At 43.0% G+C, this 21,917-nt stretch overlaps 1 protein-coding gene across 1 annotated transcript in view; it reads left to right on the forward strand.

The window, feature by feature from the left end:
• The window catches only part of KLHL14 (kelch like family member 14), a 138,165-nt gene that overhangs the window by 10,580 nt on the left and 105,668 nt on the right, over positions 1 to 21,917 (forward strand). Inside the window, 1 exon segment of the mRNA XM_043444330.1 lies at positions 17,980 to 18,963. Within this exon segment, the coding sequence (XP_043300265.1) occupies positions 18,023 to 18,963 (941 nt within the window). The 5' untranslated portion in view covers positions 17,980 to 18,022.

The raw sequence follows: 21,917 nt of genomic DNA on the forward strand, positions 1-21,917 counted from the left end.
TGTAAAGAAATAGTAACATGTGTACATGAATACATATATGTGTGCACATACATATGTACATGCATTAGCTCAATTCAGTCGCTCAGTCGTGTCCGACTCTTTGCGACCCCAAGAACCGCAGCTCGCCAGGCCTCCCTGTCCATCACCAACTCCTAGAATCCACCCAAACCCATGTCCATTGAGTCAGTGATGCCATCCAACCATCTTATCCTCTGTCGTCCCCTTCTCCTCCTGCCCTCAATCTTTCCCAGCATCAGGGTCTTTTCAAATGAGTCAGTTCTTCACGTCAGGTGGCCAAAGTATTGGAGTTTCAGCTTCATGCATGCATACATACAAAATTGCCATGTCTACCTTGGAATAGAGAACTTGGCCACTGAAATTGTTGTTCAGATGTTTTGATCAGCAATATATTATTTTCCAAAATAATTTGGCAGTTTTAAAATCACTTTAATGAAATGCATTTTTATTAGGAGATTCATTTAGCACAAATACACCATCAGATTCTGTCACTGGAATAAAGAATTGGGGGTGGAGGTTGGTAAACAGTGATCATGGCTCTGTATGATTTCAATAAAAGTCAGGTTAGGTGGTAAGATACCAGAAAAGTTTCTAAGTGTCTGCAGATCCAGAGCCATATTGATAAGTGATAATGTGCTTAAATGATCAAATTGTCATACAGTGCCAGTTCTTCCATTGTACAAACCTCAATGCATTTGTTCTGAGGAGATAATATATGAGTGCAGATGTCCCCTTCCACATAGCAATAAACATTTTGTTGATGAACGAATGAATGAATGACTGATGAATCCACAATGGAATTCATCAGCAAAACTGGAATAAACAAGTCCAAGTCTCCTAGCTCTGGTGGTGACAAGTCAATTGCCTGAGTGGCTCCAGGTAGCAAATTGAGCCCTTGGAAGCCACGGAATTCTTCTAGGTCAGTAGGGAAGGGGCTGTACAAACAGAAGGAAACTCTAAGAGGCTCAGCTCTTCATTTCACAGAAGAAGATTCCTGAAATACAAAGAATCTAAAATGAAATCTAGGGACTTTCCTACAAGTCCAGTGGTTAAGACTCCAGGCTTTCAATGCAGGGGGCCCAGGTTTGATCCCTGATCAGGGAACGAAGTTCCCACATGTTGCATGGTGTGAGCAAACAAAATAAATAATAAAAAAAGTTTTGATAATAAATAAGAGGAAATCTAAATTCAGTTCTGCATCTCTGTGCATCAGAGAAATCCACCTACTCCCACAGCTCCTTCTAACAGGCTAGGCAGGACCCTCAAAGAAATAAATGTGGGATACACACAGGAGCAGATACACATTCTCTGGTGCATAAAATTACAAATTTTAAAAAGCTATCAATACCACAAACATAAATAATCCACCAAAATCGCATTTTTGTTGCTGTTCGGTAGCACAGTATTGTCCAACTGTGACCCCATGGACTGCAGCACACCAGGCTTCCGTGTCCTTCACTGTCTCCTGGAGCTTGCTCAAACTCATGTTCATTGAGTCAATGACGCCATCCAACCATCTCATCCTCAGTCACCCTCCTTCTCCTCCTGCTCTCAATCTTTCCCACCAAATGACCTATCAGGGAAGCCCAAAAGAAAGAGTAGAAATTCTAATTGGTATATATGTGTTTTTTCCTCTAGAAAAGAGTATTGCAAAATCTTTGCCATTATGCAAATTGAAGACTATGAAGCCAAAATTTCAGGGAAAAAGAATATTAGAGAGGTGTGTATTTGTCAGTTACTTAAATTATGTGAAATCAACCCTGAGTATTCATTAGAAGGACTGATGCTGAAGCTCAAGTATTTTCACCACCTGATGCAAACAGCTGATACAAAGAGCTGAAAAGACCCTGATGCTGGGAAAGATTGAGGGCAGGAGGAGAAGAGGGGTGACAGAGGATGAGATGATTGGATGGCATCACCGACTCAGTGGACATGAGTTTGCGCAAGCTCTGGGAGACAGTGAAGGACAGGGAAGAGACACGACTGTGCTACCAAACAGCAAAAAAATGTGATTTTTGTGGATTATTTATGTTTGTGGTATTGATAGCTTTTTAAAATTTATAATTTTATGCACCAGAGAATGTGTATCTGCTCCTGTGTGTACCCCACATTGCTTCTTTGAGGGTCCTGCCTAGCCTGTTAGAAGGAGCTGTGGGAGTAGGTGGATTTCTCTGATGCACAGAGATGCAGAACTGAATTTAGATTTCCTCTTATTTATTATCAAAACTTCTTTATTATTTATTTTGTTTGTTCGCACCATGCAGCAGGTAGGATCTTAACACCCTGATTAGGAATCAAACCTGCACTCTCTGCCTTGGAAGCCTGGAGTCTTAACTACTGGACCTGTAGGGAAGTCCCTAGATTTCATTTTAGATTTTTTGTATTTCAGGAATCTTCTGTGAAATGAAGAGCTGAGCCTCTTAGAGTTTCCTTCTGTTTGTATAGCCCTTTCCCTACTGACCTAGAAGAATCCCGTGGCTTCCAAGGGCTCAACTTGCTACCCGAAGCCACTCAGGCAATTGACTTGTCACCACCAGAGCTAGGAGACTTGGACTTGTTTATTCCAGTCTTTCTTTCTTTTATCATGATTGATCAAAATTTGGTTTTTTTTTATTTTTATTTTTTTAGCGTGGAAAATTTCTTTCAGCTTCCCAACTGTTATGTATGGGTAATATGACATATTCGGAAGAAATTCTATAAGTTCGTTCATATATGAGCTGTAAGATTTCAAGTTTTCTTGTGCAGAAAACCATTTAAATTTCATCCCCCACCCCCATTCTTCCGGGACTGTTGCAATAGTACACATTCATATGACAATATAACTTCTAATCCTACACTTTCTTATCTCTATTTTGTATGAGTCAGAATGGTGGGAAGTCAGAATATTTCTGGAGGTCATGGGGTGAACGTGGCTGGCAACAATTTAACTCTGCTTGGAGGTACAGACAATCCCTGACTTATGCTGGTTCAACTTAAAATTTTTCAACCTTACAGTGATACAAAAGCAATATGCATTCAGGAGAAACCTTACTTCAACTTTTGAATTTTCATCTTTTTCTAGACTAGTGCTATTTGGTAAGATACTCTCTGATGACGCTGGGCAAAGGCAGTGAGCTGCAGCTCCCAGTCAACCAGGTGACCATGAGGGTAAACAACCAATACACTTAGAACCATTCTGGTTCCCAATGACTGTTCCGGATTTTACTTTCAGCACAGCATTCAATACATTACATGAAAATCAATGCCATATTATAACATAGGCTTTATGTTAAATGATTTTGCCCAACTGTTGACTTATATAAGTGTTCCAAACACAGTTAAGGTAGACCAACCTAAGTTGTGATATGAGGTAGGTTTGGTGTATTAAATGTATTTTCGACTTATGGTATTTTCAATTTACAGTGGATTTATTGGGACATAGCCCCACTGTAAGTGGAGGAAGTTCTGTAATTGTGAACACATAAATACATCCTTCTACCTCAATCTGCACTAAATTCCTGGATCACCTTCTCTTTCACCACCTCTCGAAAGTAAATATTCTTGGTCCCTCCAACACCATCTGACACGAGCAAAAGCCAACATGGAAATAGCAAACAACTAATGACTACAATTAATTTTAAATTTATTTATTTTTTTAATTGAAGGATAATTGCTTTGGTTTGTGTTGGTTTCTGCCAAACATCAACAATGACTGCAATTAAAATGTCTTATTTTTGCAAATGTTACACATTTCAAGCGCCCCTCCCAGAGACTTGGAAAGGGCCTGTGTAAGTGAGGGCCCTTCCAACTATAGGCTTCTCTGATTACTGAATTGGGGAAGATGCCTCATAGCTAAGTTGAGGGGCCCATCCCTCTAGCTTATTTCAAGAAATTTTCCCATAAATTTCAAGAAATTTATGAACTGAGAGCCCATTTCCCATGACTCAATCAGCAAGTTAAGGAAATAGAGATTCAGAATTTGGAGTTTAGAGCTAAAGAGGAAGTTAGCAATTGCATATTCCCCTCTCCACTCCATAGATAATCAAACTAAAATCCAAGAGAAGTTAATAGGGGATAGATTTATTTCTCAGCTCTCTTGTGAATTAATTATTTGGGATTCACCAAACTGATATTGAGTGTTTTCTTTGTACAAGGCATTCTCCCACCAGATTCTCACAAGATTTAAATTTGTGGGATCGATAAATATAAATAGATAAATTTAAATTTAAATTAATGGGATATTTATGGGATAGATGAATCTCATTTACCTAGGCAAAACCTGAAATCTCAGAGAAATTAAGTTTCTTGACTTTTAAACAATTAGTAAATTGTGTCATTGAAATTTTAACCTAAGCAATTTCCTTCCAGAATCCACTTGACTGCCGTGCTATATCATCACCCACTACCTATTGGGTTGGCCAAAAAGTTTGTTTGGATTTTCTGCATGATGTTATGAAAAACCTAAATGAACTTTCTGGTCAACTCAATATGATATTCTCCTACAATCCTCCTTAAAGACAATTTAAGTAACAATACTTTGGCATTGTTGTTGTTGTTGTTGTTGTTTTTAACAATTCACAAGTTATGTTCAGACGCGTTAGCTTTTTTGATCATTACATTCCGTCTGTGTGCAGGTGCACATGCTCAGTCATGTCTGACTCTGTGACTCCATGGACTGCAGCCCATCAGGCTCCTCTGTCCATGAGATTTTTCAAGCAAGAATACTCAAGTGGGTTGCCATCTCCTCCAGGGGATCTTCCCGATCCAGGGATCAAACCCAGTCTTCTCCTGCCTCTCCTGCATTGGCAGGTGGATTCTTTACCACTGAGCCACCTGGGAAGCCCCTACATTGCCCCTAAAAAAAGAAATATTGCAGGAATTATTTTTCTCTTATTTTACAAATGAGAAAACTAAGGCTTAGAGATACTAGGATATTTATATTTTCAATGCTGGAAGTGATCCTCAAATACATTTCTTTCTATCCAAATCCTATGCTCCTTCCTTTTACTCCCTCTGCACATTAAATTATTAGGTGAATTGTAGCTACAACCATCCCTGATACAGGAACTTTGTCATCAGCAGGATCATTGCCCTCTAGAAACCAGATAGGGCTGGGTTGGGATGGTTTTTTTTATACCCTCTTCTCAATAGACCTGTGGTTGTGGTCTCCCTTCAGGTTACAGAATCCTGACATATCTCCTGTTGAAAAAATATTGAAAAGATACTGGACTTTCAAAAGTCCAGATGAAAAAGATACTGGACTTCAATTGCAAAGTATTCATTTGCTGCATGTTACCCTAAAAATGTTTGAATTTTGACACTACTAACAGTAAATCTGAACATTGTTACTAAAAGTGGTAGTTTCTTCCCCCAATACAGCCCTTGTTTACATCCTCTAGGAGCTCAGTGTAGTCTCTGGCCTTACCTACCCCAAAGGAGGGACACTGTTTGGCCTGCTCTTGCTTCTCCTGTTTCTCCCATATAAACTATTTAGTTAAAATTAAGTTGGCTGGTAGTGACTTAGAGTGGGTTAGACATCAGTGTAAACTCATGTTTAGCTTACTATAGATACAGATGGTTATACATAGAAATATGTATAGATGTGTACATGCAGCTTGCTATGTAAGCTGAGGATGTCTAAGTGGAAAACCCTGTATCAACTAGCAATCTAATGTTCAGATCTTTGCTCCTAACACCATTCTTCAAAAAGGCAAGCAGCATTCCTGGGGAAAATGGTTGATTCTAGCATTACGGAAAGAACTAAACAAGATGAGCATGCAGTATTCTGCCATACCAGGAAGGAAGGGAGGGAGGAAGGAAGGGAGGTAATGATGGGACTATGTCAAAGAATACAGAAGCCAACTGATAGACTTCCCAATGGTCAAAACTGCAAATTTGAGCAGCAAAATAAAGTAGTATCAGATTATAACCCAAAGTACAAAATAGATATCCATGAGGCCATACTGAGGTAAATAAATGATTAAGTAAATAGATAGAGGAGAATACACAAATCTGCCTTGCAGACAAAGCTCAAATCACTTGTGTGACTTGAGATTTGTCTCCACTCTAAAGAACCTGAAGCATACCTCTTCACTCCTTAAGTGTGACTATGAATAAAAACATATCCAAGAAGTGCAGTATGGAAAGAGGAGTAAATAATAAAGAGCATCTTTAGGGGGCAGAAACCTGGTAAATACCACCTCAGCCAAGTGATCGAGTTTAACATCAACCAGGTGTCCTGTGAGTAACTGGGGCTTTACCTCTGTGGTCCTCCTCCCCAAAACCCACAACCCCAGTATTTTCACAGGAAGAATATCAGACAGCTCCCACCTGAGAAACATTCTACAAATTATTTGATGAGTATTCTGAAAAAGTTTCAAGGTCATCAAAAACAAGGAAAGTGTGAGAAACAATACAGCCAAAAAGAACCTAAGGAAATATGACAGCTAAATGTAACGTGGTATCCTACATAGGATCCTGGAACAGACAAAGGACATTAGGTAAAACTAAGGAAATTTGAGCTAACTGTGGACTTTGTTCACATAAAACACGATAAAACTGGACAAAATATTCTTGCAGGTGGGATTTAAGTTCCCGCAGAGAATTTAAATTAGTCTTATTGTTGAGCTCAATAAGATGTAAAGGCAAAATGAAAAGATTGCAATTCAGATTTGTTGCTGTTGCTTAATCATTAAGTAATGTCCAACTCTTTCACAACCCCATGGACTGTAACCCACCGGGTTCCTCTGTCCATGAGATTTCCCAGGCAAGAATACTGGAGTGGGTTGCCATTTCCTTCTCTGGGGGATCTTCCCCACCCAGGGGTCCAACTCACATCTCCTGCATTGCAGGCAAATTCTTTACCACTGAGCCACCAGTGAATCCCAATTCAGATTTATTGGGCTGTGTTAGCAGTGGCTGCATGTTGTTATCAGATTTTGAGAAAACATATCCTTTAGTTAGTTAGCTTCTTTAACAAATAAAATGAAATACCCAGCAGAATTCTTTAATTATTTGTCACCTAAGTCAACAGACTCCCTAAGTTTATCCAAACTGTGAGACAGTTCTTCAACAACAAAACAATATTAATTCATAGAATTTGAACAATGTTACTGAAATACTATGAAATGCTTTATTATAAAGCAAACATAATATAATTAGAAATACTGTTGGGTATACTTGGGTGGGATGGAGGAATCAGGAGTGTGTAGAGAAAAGGGTTAGACAAAGCAACAGAGAAATACTATTCTGAAAATGGAAAACTGGGGAAATTTACAGTGATATCAAAAAAACTGAAAGCAGAATAAATATTTCAAGATATAAACAGCTCATCTCTAAGGAAAACCTGGACTCAGTCAAGATAGTATGTCCTTGAAATGATACACTAATAATTAATGATTAGGCATAAAGGTATTTGATTAAGAAACAGGTCATTTTTCTCTATTAACTACAAAAAATTTCAGTGGGCTGGTGAATATTCCAACACAACAATACATACCTGTGTTTTTAAGAATTAATAAGAGAAAGAAAAAAAATATTGCCGCAAGTAAAAGAAAAACGAGGGTGGAAAAGGTGATTAGAATAACTTTCAAATTTGCATGATAATTCTTTATGATAAAGATGCATTGTCTTGCTTATAAAGAAAGCGTTCCATGCCTTTCTTTAATGAACATTCGGAATACAGCATTTCTACAGAAAAATAAATACTTGCTCATAAACTCCAACTCTTTGAAAACTTTTGATGCATACAAAAGAATTTATTTGTGAATGTACCTAATATGTGGAGAAGGAAATGGCAGCCCACTCCAGTGTTCTTGCCTGGAGAATCCCAGGGACGGGGGAGCCTGGTGGGCTAACGTCTATGGGGTCACACAGAGTCGGACACGACTGAAGTGACTTAGCAGCAGCAGCAGTACCTAATATGATTTCTAGTGATACACTCAAAATACGTTAATTTTTGACTTGTTTTCATCTGACTACTTCTACAAAGATGATTGAGTAAATGCCTCTGATCCCAGGCCTTTGGCTAATTTTGAGGGGGTGAAGAATTTTTTTCTTCTCTTATTATCTAAATCTTTTTCTTATTTCACAAGTCACTAGGAACATTCCCTATTGTTCTTCGGGGACCATTCACTCTAGTTATTTCCCCTCACTACAAACCTACACAGTAATTAAATGCAAGAAATGCTATCTCTCTCCAAATATGAGAAAACTAAGACCTGGAGAAGAAAAGTGATTTGTCCAGAGTCACAGGTAACATCAAACACAGAAGCTGAAGTGCAATAACATCCTCTCTCATCTCAGTCACTGGCATAAAAACCTATCACCAAAAAGCTACCTTTCAGAATCAGAAATATATTCTGCCACCAATCATTAAATAGTGGAGGACAGAAGAGCTTGCATGCAGCAGTCCATGGGGTCACAAAGAGCTGGACATACCTTAGTGACTGAACAAATAAAATTAGTGAATATCCTTAGCTTTTTAGAATCTCAATTACTCAAAACATGTATATGAAATGACAAATGCCCCCAAAGATAAAAGAATGATGACTTTGAAAACTATAGGTAAACTGTTACATAAAATATCTAAAATGAAAAGTCAAAAATAGTAGTTCTTTCATGAAAGCTTCTTGAATAGCATCATGAATCATTGCAATCATTGCCTGAGAAAAGTTGATCTTTTTCTACTCCTTCCTCCATCCAGTATTTGTGGAACACTAGACATAATATGCAGAAGAGAAAACATAAAAAAGAAAAAGAAAGGAACAAAAGAAAAAATTCTCTAGCTACATATGTTGATTTTTTAACAAATGTTCACATGACACTATTTGTCTAAGTGAGCATTTTTACAAATATTTACAAAAAGTTAAGCATCATAAAACCCTAGAAGGGAAGTGCTACATAGATTATCCCCATTTTCAAGATAAGAAAACTGGGCAGAGGGAGGTTATTTGCCCAAAGTGGCACACGTGGTAAGAGACAGAGCTAGGGTTCAAACACAGGTGATTTGCTTCCAGAATCTAGGCTTAGGAAAATGGTATTTTCTTACAGGCAGGTGTTTTCCTACCTATATTTTCTGTACTGTGCTGTGCTTAGTCACTCAGTCGTGTCCGACTCTTTGCAACCATATGGACTGTAGCCCACCAGGCTCCTTTGTCCATAGGGATTCTCCAGGCCAGAATACTGGAGTGGGTAGCCTTTCCCTTCTCCAGGGGATCTTCCCAACCCAGGGATCAAATCTAGGTCTCCCACATTGCAGGCAGATTCTTCACCATCTAAACAACCAGGGAAGCCCAAGAATACTGGAGTGGGTAGCCTATCTCTTCTCCAGGGGATCTTCCTGATCCAGAAGTTGAACCAGGATCTGCCGCATTGCAGGCAGATTCTTTACTAGCTGAGTTACCAGGGCAGTCCCTACCTATGTTTAGTAGTTAGATATTTTCATGCAAGTAACGACTCTCTTCAAGTATTTAGAGCAACTTGTTGAGTGATGGTTGCCACAGGTGAAGGCTTTGAGAGAAGCACTCACTAAGGTCACATCAAGCGCTTATCTGTGTGCTGAGAAAATCGTTTATTTCACAATATTATAAAGATTTTATTAATATTTAGATAACAGATCAGTATAATCAAGAGATTGAGAGGCACCACTTCAGTTAAACACTCAACACAGTCTTTAATTATGAAATACCTCCTTGTTCTTTCTTCTGTTACCCTGATAAATTTGAAAATTTACCTTTCATAGTCCATCAATATATTTATTGAATAACTACTATGGGCAAGATACAGAGCCATGTACCATCGGAGATTTTATCAGGCACTAGGCTATTTCTACCCTAGAAACTTATAATCTAGCTGAGATCATAAAATATGTTTTCCTAAATTAGCAACTAAGAATACAAAGAAGTAAATAATAAATGTCAAAAGAATATTACAGATAACACGTATTATAAGGAAGTTAGGAGCCTGCTCCTTTCTGCTCCAGTAGTTCATTACACATACCCTTATTAGAGCAATTATCACATTGTAATTATTCACTTGCTATGAGTAATTTACCTGCCCATCTCTTCCATTAGATCATCAGCCCCTTGAGGGCAAGAATTCAGTTTTATTCATCATTGTATCTTCAATGTTTACCACATTGTCTGGTGTCTAATAAATACTTAACATATTGATGAATGAATGAATGCACGTAGGTCACAAGATGCAGGCACTTATTTTGTGGCCAGAGGTTGCATAGAGTCGGATACGACTGAGCGACTAACAAACTGGGCAACTGAGGGTAGCAGGTTGGTTCATCTCTGGAGTCAGATTGTGGGGTCTGAACTGCAGCACTACCTTTGAAATGTTCTGTGAGCCTGAAAACTTCACTTGATTTCTCTGCAATTCATCTTTTCATTGGTAAAATTGTGGTAATAGAAACTTTATCAGCTAATTTTGCTATGGAGTATATCACCCCCAAAACTAATGGCTTGAACAGCAGTCATTCATTTAGCTCAGCGTTCTGTGGGTCAGTGATTCAGGTTATGTTAGTTCTTCCGTCTCGGCTGAGTTGGGTCATCAGGTCAGCTGGGAGTGGCTCCATCCATGTGGTATCTCATCAGCCGTGGGCTAACCTGGGCTTTTGCACATGGCAGCTGTCAGGCTCCAGAGAGGGAGAGTTGAAATATACAAGGTCTCTAAATGGTACAGATGAACCTATTTACAGGGCAAATCGAGATGCAGATGTAGAGAATGGACTTGTTGACGCTGGGGGAAATGGGAGGGTGGGACGAATTGGGAGAGTAGCGTTGACATCTACTTACTACCATGAGTGAAATAGATAGCTAGTGGAAAGTTGCTGTGTCACAGGGAATTCAGCTCGGTGCTCTGTGATGACCTAGAAGGGTGGGATGGGGAGTGGTGAGGGGGAGACTCAAGAGGGGTGCGATACATCTATACAAACGGCTGATTCACTTTGCTCTATGGCAGAGACTAACACAACACTGTAAAGCAATTATTCTCCAATTTTACATACATACACAGGGCCTCTTGAGGCTCAGATTTGCAGCTGGCACAAAGTCATTTCTGGCAGATTCTACTGGTTGAAGCAAGTCACAGGACCAGCTCACATTCTAAGGGTGGGGAAATAGACTCCACTCTTGATGGGAAGATCAGCCAAGCCACATTATTACGGGGTGTTTATACAGGGAAGGATGGAGATTGGGGCCAATCTTATAATCTACCATACTCTCCTAGGATTAGCAAGAGAATTAAGAAAATAAAACATCTAAAGGACTTAGACTAGACTAGTGTCCACCACACAAGTAATAAGCTCAATGTGTGCATTTCTGCTTAGTCACTAAGTCGTGTCTGACTCTTTGCACCCCTTTGGACTCTAGCCTGCCAGGCTCCTCTGTCCATGGGATTTCCCAGGCAAGAATACTAGAGTGGGTTGCCATTTCCTTCTCCAGGGCATCTTCTTGACTCAGGGATCAAACCTGCATCTCCTGCACTGGCAGGCGGATTCTTTACCACTGAGCCACCAGGGAAGCCCCTAATAAGCTCAGTAAGTATTAGCTATTATTATTCTGCTTGAGGTTGCCAAGAAAAGTTCCACCTCAGACAGAAATCTGAGTTTAATCTTGAGAGCTAGGCAGAATTTCTGTATGTAGAGAACCAAGGGCCTCCCAGGTGGACATGGGCTCAATCCCTGGGTCAGGAAGAGCCCCTGGGGAAGGAAATAGCAACCTACTCCAGTATTCTTGCCTGGAGAATCCCATGGACAGAGGAGCCTGGAGGGCTTCAGTCCATAGGGTCGCAAAAAGTTGGACAAGACTGAAGCAACTTAGCATGCAAGGTCTCTTTTAAGGATACAACCTATGCATGGGCACTGTGGCTGAAAGAGGGTCATGTTCAGAAAACAGCTAATAGCAGGCTTCCCAGCAGTGCTAGAACTAGATTCTGGAGCTCAGGATGCTGGCCAAGGAGCTGGGTTTGACCGTGGGGCCATAGTAAATCTTTGGCTTTTGACTAAGTGCTAGTCCATAGCACTATTTCTTGTCTTTTATTGTTATTTGTTTTTGTTTTTCAATAAGCTTCTTGATGCTGATGGTTTGTGACATCTCTGGCCATATCTACCAGAGATGTAAAACAAAACATGAGAAACCTACGAGTTTTGTCTGGGTTTTGCCACTCCTTGACTTTGGGGAATCAAGAGGTCCTTCCCTCCTCAGTTTTATTATAAAATGGAATAGTATCTCTACTTGTCTTCCCATGGTGGCAGTCTGAAAGGTCAGGTCACAGGAAGGAGTATTGACTAACTGAAAGATACATGGGAGAGGCCAGACTTTGGTGTTTAAATAATTGGAAGATGACTCATACATCTTAAGCAAAAAAGTCAAGAAGGAGAGAAAGTTTCAGTGTGGATGTCCCCTCCTGTTAGGCAGCAAAACCCTTCTTGATCTGCTCTGAAGAGAAACTTGAGTTCACCCAGTGAGGTGAAATGGCCCTGAGCAATGTGAACCACAGAGTCACCGGGCTCCCTGCTACCGTAAAGGCTGACCAGCCTGCTCAGAGCTGGTGGTAGCTCTGGTTAGACTGCTCAGTGCCAGCAGGCTCAGCAGCTTTCCACTGTACATAGTTTAAATGCAGATTCACTGATGAATAAATTTGATAATTCTGTTGAAGTACGAAGACTGCTTGAATTAGATGACTACATGATCATATTTAATTTTTTTTGTAAGACAATTCTGGCTCCTCTTAAGCCATGTGGAATCCATCCCGCTGAGTGCTCTTGACTAGTCACGTCCTTCCTGCCATTTTAAAAACAATAGTGGCAGAGATGCAAGCTGCTGGTAGTGCTCAGCAGGACAGATCAAACACACAGATGCAATTTCTGTACGTTGAACAGTGAAGTAGGATAAAATTCAAATACTTACAATCGCTTAGTAGCTAGCATCTGATTGCTGCAAATTGAATCTCTCATAACGGGATTTATTGTAAATAGTGTCATATCATTTGTGAGTTCTGCAATAATTTCAGTCAAAGCCAGGGCAAGATATTGGATGTGTGTAATGTACACGATAGAAACATTAGTTTATATACAGATTGTGAACGGATTTTTTTATTATCAATATTCTTTTTTTAATTGCTTACAAAAGAGCCATAATTGTAATTTTTCTCTGAATTTAAAACATTCTCAAATAGTGTAACTTCAAAATCCAGAAGAAAGCAGCCTAACCACTTCAACAGCTGTTTAAGAATTGCAATCTCTAACCATCCCCTTTCCCTTCTACCCAAGTTGTTAAATAAGCATTGAAATTATAGGTAGTTAAAATTTTTGAAATGTGACTTTTCTATTGTTTGGAAATGGCAGAAGTCCTAGTAATCATAATTAGTGATCAATAATATATCCCACCAATAAATATATATATATACATATATGTAGAAATTCAAAATTAAGATACTGCAAGGTCTAGAAAACATACCTTAATTTCTAATTCCCTTATGATAAAATGGAAAGATGGCAATAATTTAAGTGATCAATACTCTTAATTTGCCTTTGAGTTTAGTTCCAAATATGTCATTGGAAGCTCATAAAAGATCAACATCAAAAGCATACCATAAAAATTGTACTTTTAGTGTCTGAGAGTTGGGTGACACTTCACACACTTGATAACTTTAATTGCTAATGAAACAGAACCCCCAAAAGGCACTAAATTACAGTTACACAGTCTTCCTATTCAAGATCTACTAAATAAGAGAAATGTTTAAAAAATAGTAAGGCCAGAAGATTTGGATAATCTGTTCTCTTTCCTTTCCCTGCTCTAATAAAAAAAAAAAATCCTTTTCTATTATCTTATCATGTATTTGGGCTTTTTTTTTTAATTATAAATATGACTATGAGAACACAGCATCTCAGCAAGATTGAATAAAGTAGTCTTGCTCTCAAACAACCTAGGATATTGATAAAGAAAGACCATTGTGAGGGATAAACACTTGGGTTGGATCCTGCCTAGTCTATTTAAGAGTAAATATCCCATGTGCATATTAATGTTGATCATTGTAAGTGGGAAACTCCTGATTTCTGAACCAAAGAATTTTCAGGTTTTCCCCTCCCTTAAGCAGGTGTCTTTCATCTTTTACCAATCAAAGGGGAAGGTTAAAAGGCAGGATTTCAGTAGTACCCTGATGTATATTTTAATATGTTTACTAATCAGAGCACATATCAGTTAGAATGAATCATGTTCATATACTTAACAGCCAGCAAAACTCAATTTAACTCAGATCCAGCTTTCTTCCATGTTCATTTTCTTCAAGGGCATACCTACCTTCCTTTTCCTGCTTCTTTTTTTTTTCCTTCCTTTCTTGGACACCTCCAGCCCCCACTGACAACCAAAATGCAGGGCTATAAATGTGAGGGCGCAATACATCATGAGATAAGTCTAAGAGAACATGTCCTCTACCAAAATGCACATGAATCTCTGGTACAGCTAAAATTCCAGAGTCATGCTGGGGTTCATTTTGCATGCTAAGCAGGGTCAAAAATGTGAGCTCTCTGTGATCGACCTTATATATCAGATGAGCTCCAAAGTTTAAAGGTTACATTTGTGAAATTGCAGCTGGCTCTCCTAGCACCTGATTCTAACTCCTGCAAATCAAAGACTCCTAATTGAAAGGCAAATCTGACAATAGGATAATTTTCCAATTAAAAAAATAAAGTGACTTTTGAACCCTTCCTGCTGAAGAGCTGACAGAGAAGTTCCGAGATGGTTGTATAACCCGACAAAATGATGGAGAAAATATGTTTTCCAACAAGATCATAAAGCTTGAATAATGCAGGGAAGCAAATGTAAAGCGAAGAGCTGTCCTCTATTCTGTCTACTTCCCCCCACCCTCGCTGTACACTCAGCCACTCAGTTCTTAGGCAAGGACTCCTGACTTCCAAGTCAGACCCAAACCCCAAACACCAAGACACTATAAAGTGGCATCTTGGCAGACTTTGAGATCAGACGGTTTCTGCATTTCCCAGTGTAGGGGGGTGGGGGGGGTGCAGAGTGAAAGGGAAAAGCAGCAATGTAGAGAAATCTGGAAACAACAGCACATCTACAGACACAAAAAGTTTGCATATTGCACAGAGCGCTTGAAGATCATAAATCTATGCATGAGAAAGATGTAGTGGAAATTTTGGGGGGGATTAGAGTTTATTTTTGTCATCTCTGTGAGACAGCTACTCATTCATCCAGATCACAGCTAAGAAAAAAGCTGGTCACAGAAATTAGCAGTTTCAGCTCAGCAGCGAAGTCGCCAGCCTGTGAAGGCAGAGAGAAATTGACTAATTAGCAATGTGCAGTAAAACTTGACGGTTCTTTATAGAGAGAGAGAAGAGAGAGGGAGAAAGAGGGAGCCGGAGGGAGGGGGGCTCGCTTTTTCCCCTTCTTTCTTCCAAAGATGTTTGAAATCGCAGTCATTTACGCTCGACAATTTTTACAATAGCCTTGAGCCATAATTTTGCGAGTCTCTCCAGCATCCATCCCCCTGTATGGTCTCTCTCTACTGGCCAAGCACGACCGTTTCTCTCCCCAACCGTGGATTTCCTATTACTCTCGTTACGACTCACTGAGCCCCAGGCCCAAGGATAATGATGTGTTGTTTCTTGGTAGCATAATTTGTCACACGTACATTTTTTCTTCTTCTTCTCTTGCAGAAAGCTCTGCTCCCTCTCTCACTCTCCCTCTCTCTCTCCCTCTCTCTTTCTCTCTTTTCTCCCTCTCCTACATTTTCTTGCTGTTGCTAATTCATGGTGATCAAATGATGTACGACAAAATAAATTGTAAAGAGTGACTGCCTGGAGTTGGGAACCAGAAGGTGTTTCCCACCCCCCTCCCAAGGAGAGAGCAAACCTTTAAAAAGGAAGGACAATTGATTTTTGGGGGGGAGCTTAAGTGAGCCTTGACTTTGCAGCTGGTTGAAAGCAGGTAAGTTTCTGGCCTTGTGTCTGCCTCGCGTGTATTTTGTTCTGTCTTTTGGGTTGTTGGCGAGGGGGAGGGCCGGGGAGGGAGTCTTTCAGAGGGGTGGGAGGGTGGCTGTGTGGCAAACGCTCATAAAGAATAAAACTCCAATTGCAAGAAATAAGCAGATGAGGGTGAAAGGCAAAGGAGGAGAGCAAGAAGGAAGGGGAACAGGAAAAGATGGGGTGTGGGGGGGAGAGACAACGAAGCGGGGAGAGCGAGAGGGAGGTATGACCGGGTCCACTTCAAGGGAGAGACTCTGGGAGGTGTTTCGGAGAGCCTGCGCTTTGGGGGGCGCATCGTTGCGGGGGGGGGGGGAAGGGTGCTGCTGGGGGAGGGAGCTTGCGGGAGGTTAGGGTCCACCTGGAACGGGATGATAAAGTGAGTGGAGAGGAGCCCAGTCCGGTGGAAATAGGAAGCCGGCGATCCAGGACTGGCGCCAGGCAGGGCAGAGTGAGCCGCAGTGGAAGGGGCCGGTCCGGCGGGATCCCTCGGAGCCGGGCGGCGGCGGCGGCAGCGGCGGGTCTCCCGGTCGCGCGAGCGGGATGTGGGCAGAGAGGGGCCCTTGCTGCTCAGCCCTAGAAGGTGCAATTACAGGTTAAGGACCCTGCGTATCGACTTCGCCTCGCCTCCCCCACCTCCTGCCCTCCTCCGCCGAGATGCGGGCGGCTCAGACTTTTTACAGAAGTAGTTTCAGGGCCGGGTGGGGGGGGCGGGGAGTGGGGGTGCCCGAGTGGGGGGCCGCCGGGGGCTGCACCCAGGGACTCAGAAGGAAGCGGCGGCTTCGGGCGGCGATGCTGGGTGGGAGGCAGAGACCCCGCCCCCCCACCATCGGACAGCCCCCACCCCCTCCCCCAACACCTGCCAGTACACTTGAACTTCTCATAGTTCCAGGAGTTAAAGCCACTGCGCCTCGTGCCCGGGAGCTAGAACTGTCCACGCGAATCCCACCGGGCCTGCGGGCTCTGGCTCTTAATCCATCCCAGTGGTCCCACTTCCTCCCTTCTCATCTTCCTCGGGGCCGCCCAGCCGGAGAAGGGGGAGACACACGCCTGAACTTGCGCGCTTAAAAATGCGAGGGGGGTGGGGGGCAGGTCTCGGGGGTGGGGGGCTGGAGGGATTCTCCTGCCAGGTTTAGAGGCGTCTCTGAAAAATTAGCAAAACTGAGTGGGTGACGGGGAAAGCCAACAGTTTGCGAAAGCAGAGAAGCAGGCAGGGCCGGGGTGAGGGAAATGAGCTAGAATTGATAAGGACAGCTCCCGCCTCTGCCGAGTCCACTGAGCTGGTCCTCACCGCGCTCCGCTGCACTTTCCCGGGAGAAGAAAGGGCTTTATCTGCTTCCGCAGACGATTAGCCCGGGAGTTTCTCGGGGCAGCGCGGATAATCGAAGGGGTTCCCAGCGTTTGGAGGGCTAAGGATCGCCCCCCCTTCCCGCACGCTTGTCGGGCCCCCTTGCCCACCCACCCACCCCCAAAACTGGACCAACTGCGAATCGCACAGCTGCGGGCGCCGAGGTGACCTGGAAGCTCCGTCGACGGTCGCCTCTGAGCTCTTGGTGGGCCCCCCCGGGCTCCCCACGCCCCGGCCTCTCCCCGCCCCGGCCCGGCATGGACACGAGCCCACGAGGTGTCTCGGCCTCAGCCGCCACTTTGCCGTCGCTGCTGCCATCGCTGTCGCCGCCGAGAGCCGAGCCCGGGTGGTTTTAGGAAAAGTGAGGGACCAAGTGTGGGGGTCGCGGAGAGAGGAGTATCGGGGAGCCGAGCGGGCGCCCGGACCCCCAGACAGGGCCCCGGGGGGCGGGGGGGGGGCGCTCACGGATCCAGCACCTTCAGACCTGCCTCTTAGGGTCGGGTCCGTCCGGAGACCTGAGCTGAGCACTGACCGTGGTTCTTTGCCCTCCCCTCCCCTCCACACCCTGCCCCACCTCGACCACACCCCACCCCCCTCCACCACCCTGCTCACCTCCCTCCCATCCCCCACCCCTGTCTGCCAGGTCGGAGGCGGGTTTAAAGCCAGGTGCGCCGAGGCAGCTCGCCATGTCCAGATCCGGGGACCGGACCTCCACCTTCGACCCCAGCCACAGCGACAACCTGCTGCACGGCCTCAACCTGCTGTGGAGGAAGCAGCTGTTTTGCGACGTGACCCTGACGGCCCAGGGCCAGCAGTTCCACTGCCACAAGGCCGTGCTGGCCTCCTGCTCACAGTACTTCCGATCGCTCTTCTCCAGTCACCCCCCTCTCGGGGGAGGGGTCGGCGGCCAGGACGGCCTGGGGGCCCCCAAGGACCCACCGCAGCAGCCGCCGCAGCAGCAGCCGCCGCCGCCGCCAGCGCAGGAGGAGCCCGGCACTCCGTCCTCCTCCCCCGACGACAAGCTGCTGACCAGTCCTCGGGCCATCAACAACCTGGTGCTCCAGGGCTGCTCGTCCATCGGGCTGCGCCTGGTGCTGGAGTACCTCTACACGGCCAACGTGACCCTCTCCCTGGACACGGTGGAGGAGGTGCTGTCGGTCAGCAAGATTTTGCACATCCCCCAGGTCACCAAGCTTTGTGTGCAGTTCCTCAACGACCAGATCTCGGTGCAGAACTACAAGCAGGTGTGCAAGATCGCCGCGCTGCACGGCCTGGAGGAGACCAAGAAGCTGGCCAACAAGTACCTGGTGGAGGATGTGCTGCTGCTCAACTTCGAGGAGATGCGCGCCCTGCTGGATTCGCTGCCGCCCCCCGTGGAGTCGGAGCTGGCGCTCTTCCAGATGTCCGTGCTCTGGCTGGAGCACGACCGCGAGACCCGCATGCAGTACGCGCCCGACCTCATGAAGCGCCTCCGCTTCGCGCTCATCCCGGCCCCCGAGCTGGTGGAGCGGGTCCAGTCGGTGGATTTCATGCGCACCGACCCGGTCTGCCAGAAGCTGCTGCTGGACGCCATGAACTACCACCTGATGCCCTTCAGGCAGCACTGCAGGCAGAGCCTGGCCAGCAGGTATGAGACAACAAAGGTGGGGGGTGGGTGGGGTGCGGTGGGGGTGGGGGGAGCCCGAGAGGCCGGAGGGAGGGGAGAGGGCAGAGAGGAGGAGGGAGAGGGGTGTGCTGAACAGGAGGCTCCTGCAGGCTGAAAACAACTGAAAACAAACAATTCAGACTGTGGGGTGGGGGGGTTGGGGAGTTGATTTCAGAGTCCCTGAAAGGTCAACGGGAAACTGGCCTCCGTGCATCCCAGAAAGTCCACGTTCTCAGTATCCGCAGAGAGGAAGATGGACTCCTGGGCTGAAATTGACAGGCAGGTGGGACCAAAGGTCCGGGCCATTGGAAGTACAGCTTGGGAAGTCTTCCTACCCAGTCCCCCCTCTACGTCTCAAAATAGGCTTGGCTTAAGGAAAAGGATCCTGTGATGAGAAGTACCCCCGCCCACTCCACCCATTTCCTGCTTCGGGCGAGCAGAAGTGCCAGGGGATAACTCCAGAAGAAAAGCTTTTCATTCATTCCAACAACTCAAGTTATTTTGTTTGTTTGTTTGGGGGTTGCTCCCCTTGGAGGTTAAAAGGCTTTGTCTTTTAGGGTCAGTGTTGGAAAGTCTGGCATCACCCAGACAAACTTTTCTGTCTTGGAAAAAGGAAGACCTTATCCTTTTCACTTTTAAAGGAAAGCCAAGCAAGAGGTTTCAGAGAGGCAGGGTGAATCCTGCCTAAGTAGCTCCCGTGTCAAAGGGGAGCACAGTTGAAAACTGAAGAGTGGTTCATCTAGCTGCAGTTAGGTCTGTGCGCCTGCTCTGAAGTCACAAAGGAGTTGGAGAATTGTTGTTGTTGCTATTTGGAATGTGTCCCGTGTGTGTACTGAAAGTAGGATTTCCTGTCCAAGGGGAGAGAGAAAAACAATGCCTTTTTAAAATGCTGCTGAGATTTTTTAAAAAAAGACTGTAGGAATTGACAATTCTGTTTTATTGGCTCCAATTTTAAAACCTTTTTTAATGAGCCCTCGCAGAGGGTTGCTTTCTCTTTTTAGAAAAGAAGCAGTGTCTTCTCAGTTTCTCAGGATAAAACATCGCGAGTCCAGTACCCCAGTCTTGTCCACTAAGTGTTGTGTTAGAAAGTACATGGTTTAACTCAGAAGGATGTCTGGAGGATGGGGTCCGCTTTCTGGACCCTTATAGAATTAAAGGTTTATTTTTTCCATCATGATGTTTCTACCAGACCTGGGTAACTGAAGTTTAGGAAACTGGAAGATATTCTCTACAGTTGTTTAGGGAGCACTTGTGGTCATGTGAGGCCCATGGGAGGCATGGGAAATCTTGAACTTAAAAATCTTGTAAGTTGATTTTTCTACTGTTGGTAAGAAATGAATTAATAACTTGTAGCGTTGCAAGATAACACTAGCAAGACAATAACACAAGCAAGAATCCAAACTCTTATGTTTGAATAGTGAATACAGAAGTCCAAATGACAACTAGGACTTGAAATGTATTTTTATTTTGTAAGAGTTCCCATTTGTCTAAAGATCAAGTTGGTAAATTTAATGTGATGGGCAAATGTCACCACACCAAGGAACATTGGTGATCAATATTCTGTTATTTAACTTTTATGACTTTTAAACAGCTTACAGGTATACATAATTTAGCATATATCTTACATATTCAGTTATAGTCCTGAACACACATGTATTCATATGTTTTAAAATGTACTATCTAGTGTAAATTCAGAAACCCAGAAGGAAAATAAAATTAAGATTTAACTTGTCCTAAGAGTAACGGGATGAAATGAGAATTATACGTTTGATCCAATAAATAAGCCTAAAGTCCTCAATGCACTTTTACCTGATAAATATGTCCTAGGTTTCAGTGTTAGAAGAGTTGACTTTCAAAATGAAAAATCCATTTCTCACCTTAGTCTGGATTCAGCACGCCAGCTGGGGCCTTCTGGCTCTGTCGTGGTGGATGGCTGAGATACCAGGCTGCCTGGCTCCATGACCACACGGTCCAGCTTCACTGGGCCATATCATTTGAAGGATATGTAGTGCCGTCTGACCACTGAATGCTTACAAGTGTCACGGATGCTGCAAGAATCTGATACTTCCGCAGTAGGAAGGAGACTGTATTTTCCTTAAAAAGCAGATCTGGAAAACAGTTCATGTGAACCTATTGTTGATCTCAAAGTAATATAATTTTAGACTTTGTTCCATTATTAGTAACCATAGCATTTTAATTTGGGAGACTAATTACATTATTCTGATTTTAATTCACAGAAAGAATGCAAGAATAATCACCAAGACCTTAGCTTTAATGTAGACAAAAATGCTGTAAGTTGCAACCAATAGTATGATATCAGCCCATTTATTATAGTGTCAGCATAATATAAAAATGTTCTCTCAGTTTTACATGTAGTTTAACAGAGGGATAGATGTGTTAAACAATTATTTTTGAAATTGCATCAGTTTTATTGAAGACAATTGGATGGAAGGGCATTGTATTTATTACTTTTTATCCACCTGTAGTTTCTGAAGTCTAAATATGAAAGAGCTCCTCAAATTCAGAGAAGGAGTTGAAAAATTAAAACTGGCCAGTCTATTAGAATAAGTTCAAAATTCAAGCAAATAGAATAACTTCAAAGGAATTTACTTGTTTAAGAGTACATGTTTTCTATAGAATGCAGGAATATTAATATAATTATATATTTTTTAAAAATTTTAAATTGTTGAGTAATTTGGAATTTTTTAAGTCTAAAAAATAAAGCAAGCCAAGCATAGAGACTTTATAAATATGCAAATTAATTTAATTTTGTCTTAGTTGTTAGTTTTTCTTATTATGCCATTTATACTTAGATTCTATTTTATTTTAGCAAACTGAGCACTGAGGATATTAAAAAATAAGAGACTTATTATCTTATATTCAAATATATACATAACTAATTTAAAATCACAGGACATGATTGGACAAAAATTAAA

The sequence above is a fragment of the Cervus canadensis genome, chromosome 23 (genome assembly GCF_019320065.1).
Source record: "Cervus canadensis isolate Bull #8, Minnesota chromosome 23, ASM1932006v1, whole genome shotgun sequence".
Taxonomy (NCBI): domain Eukaryota; kingdom Metazoa; phylum Chordata; class Mammalia; order Artiodactyla; family Cervidae; genus Cervus; species Cervus canadensis.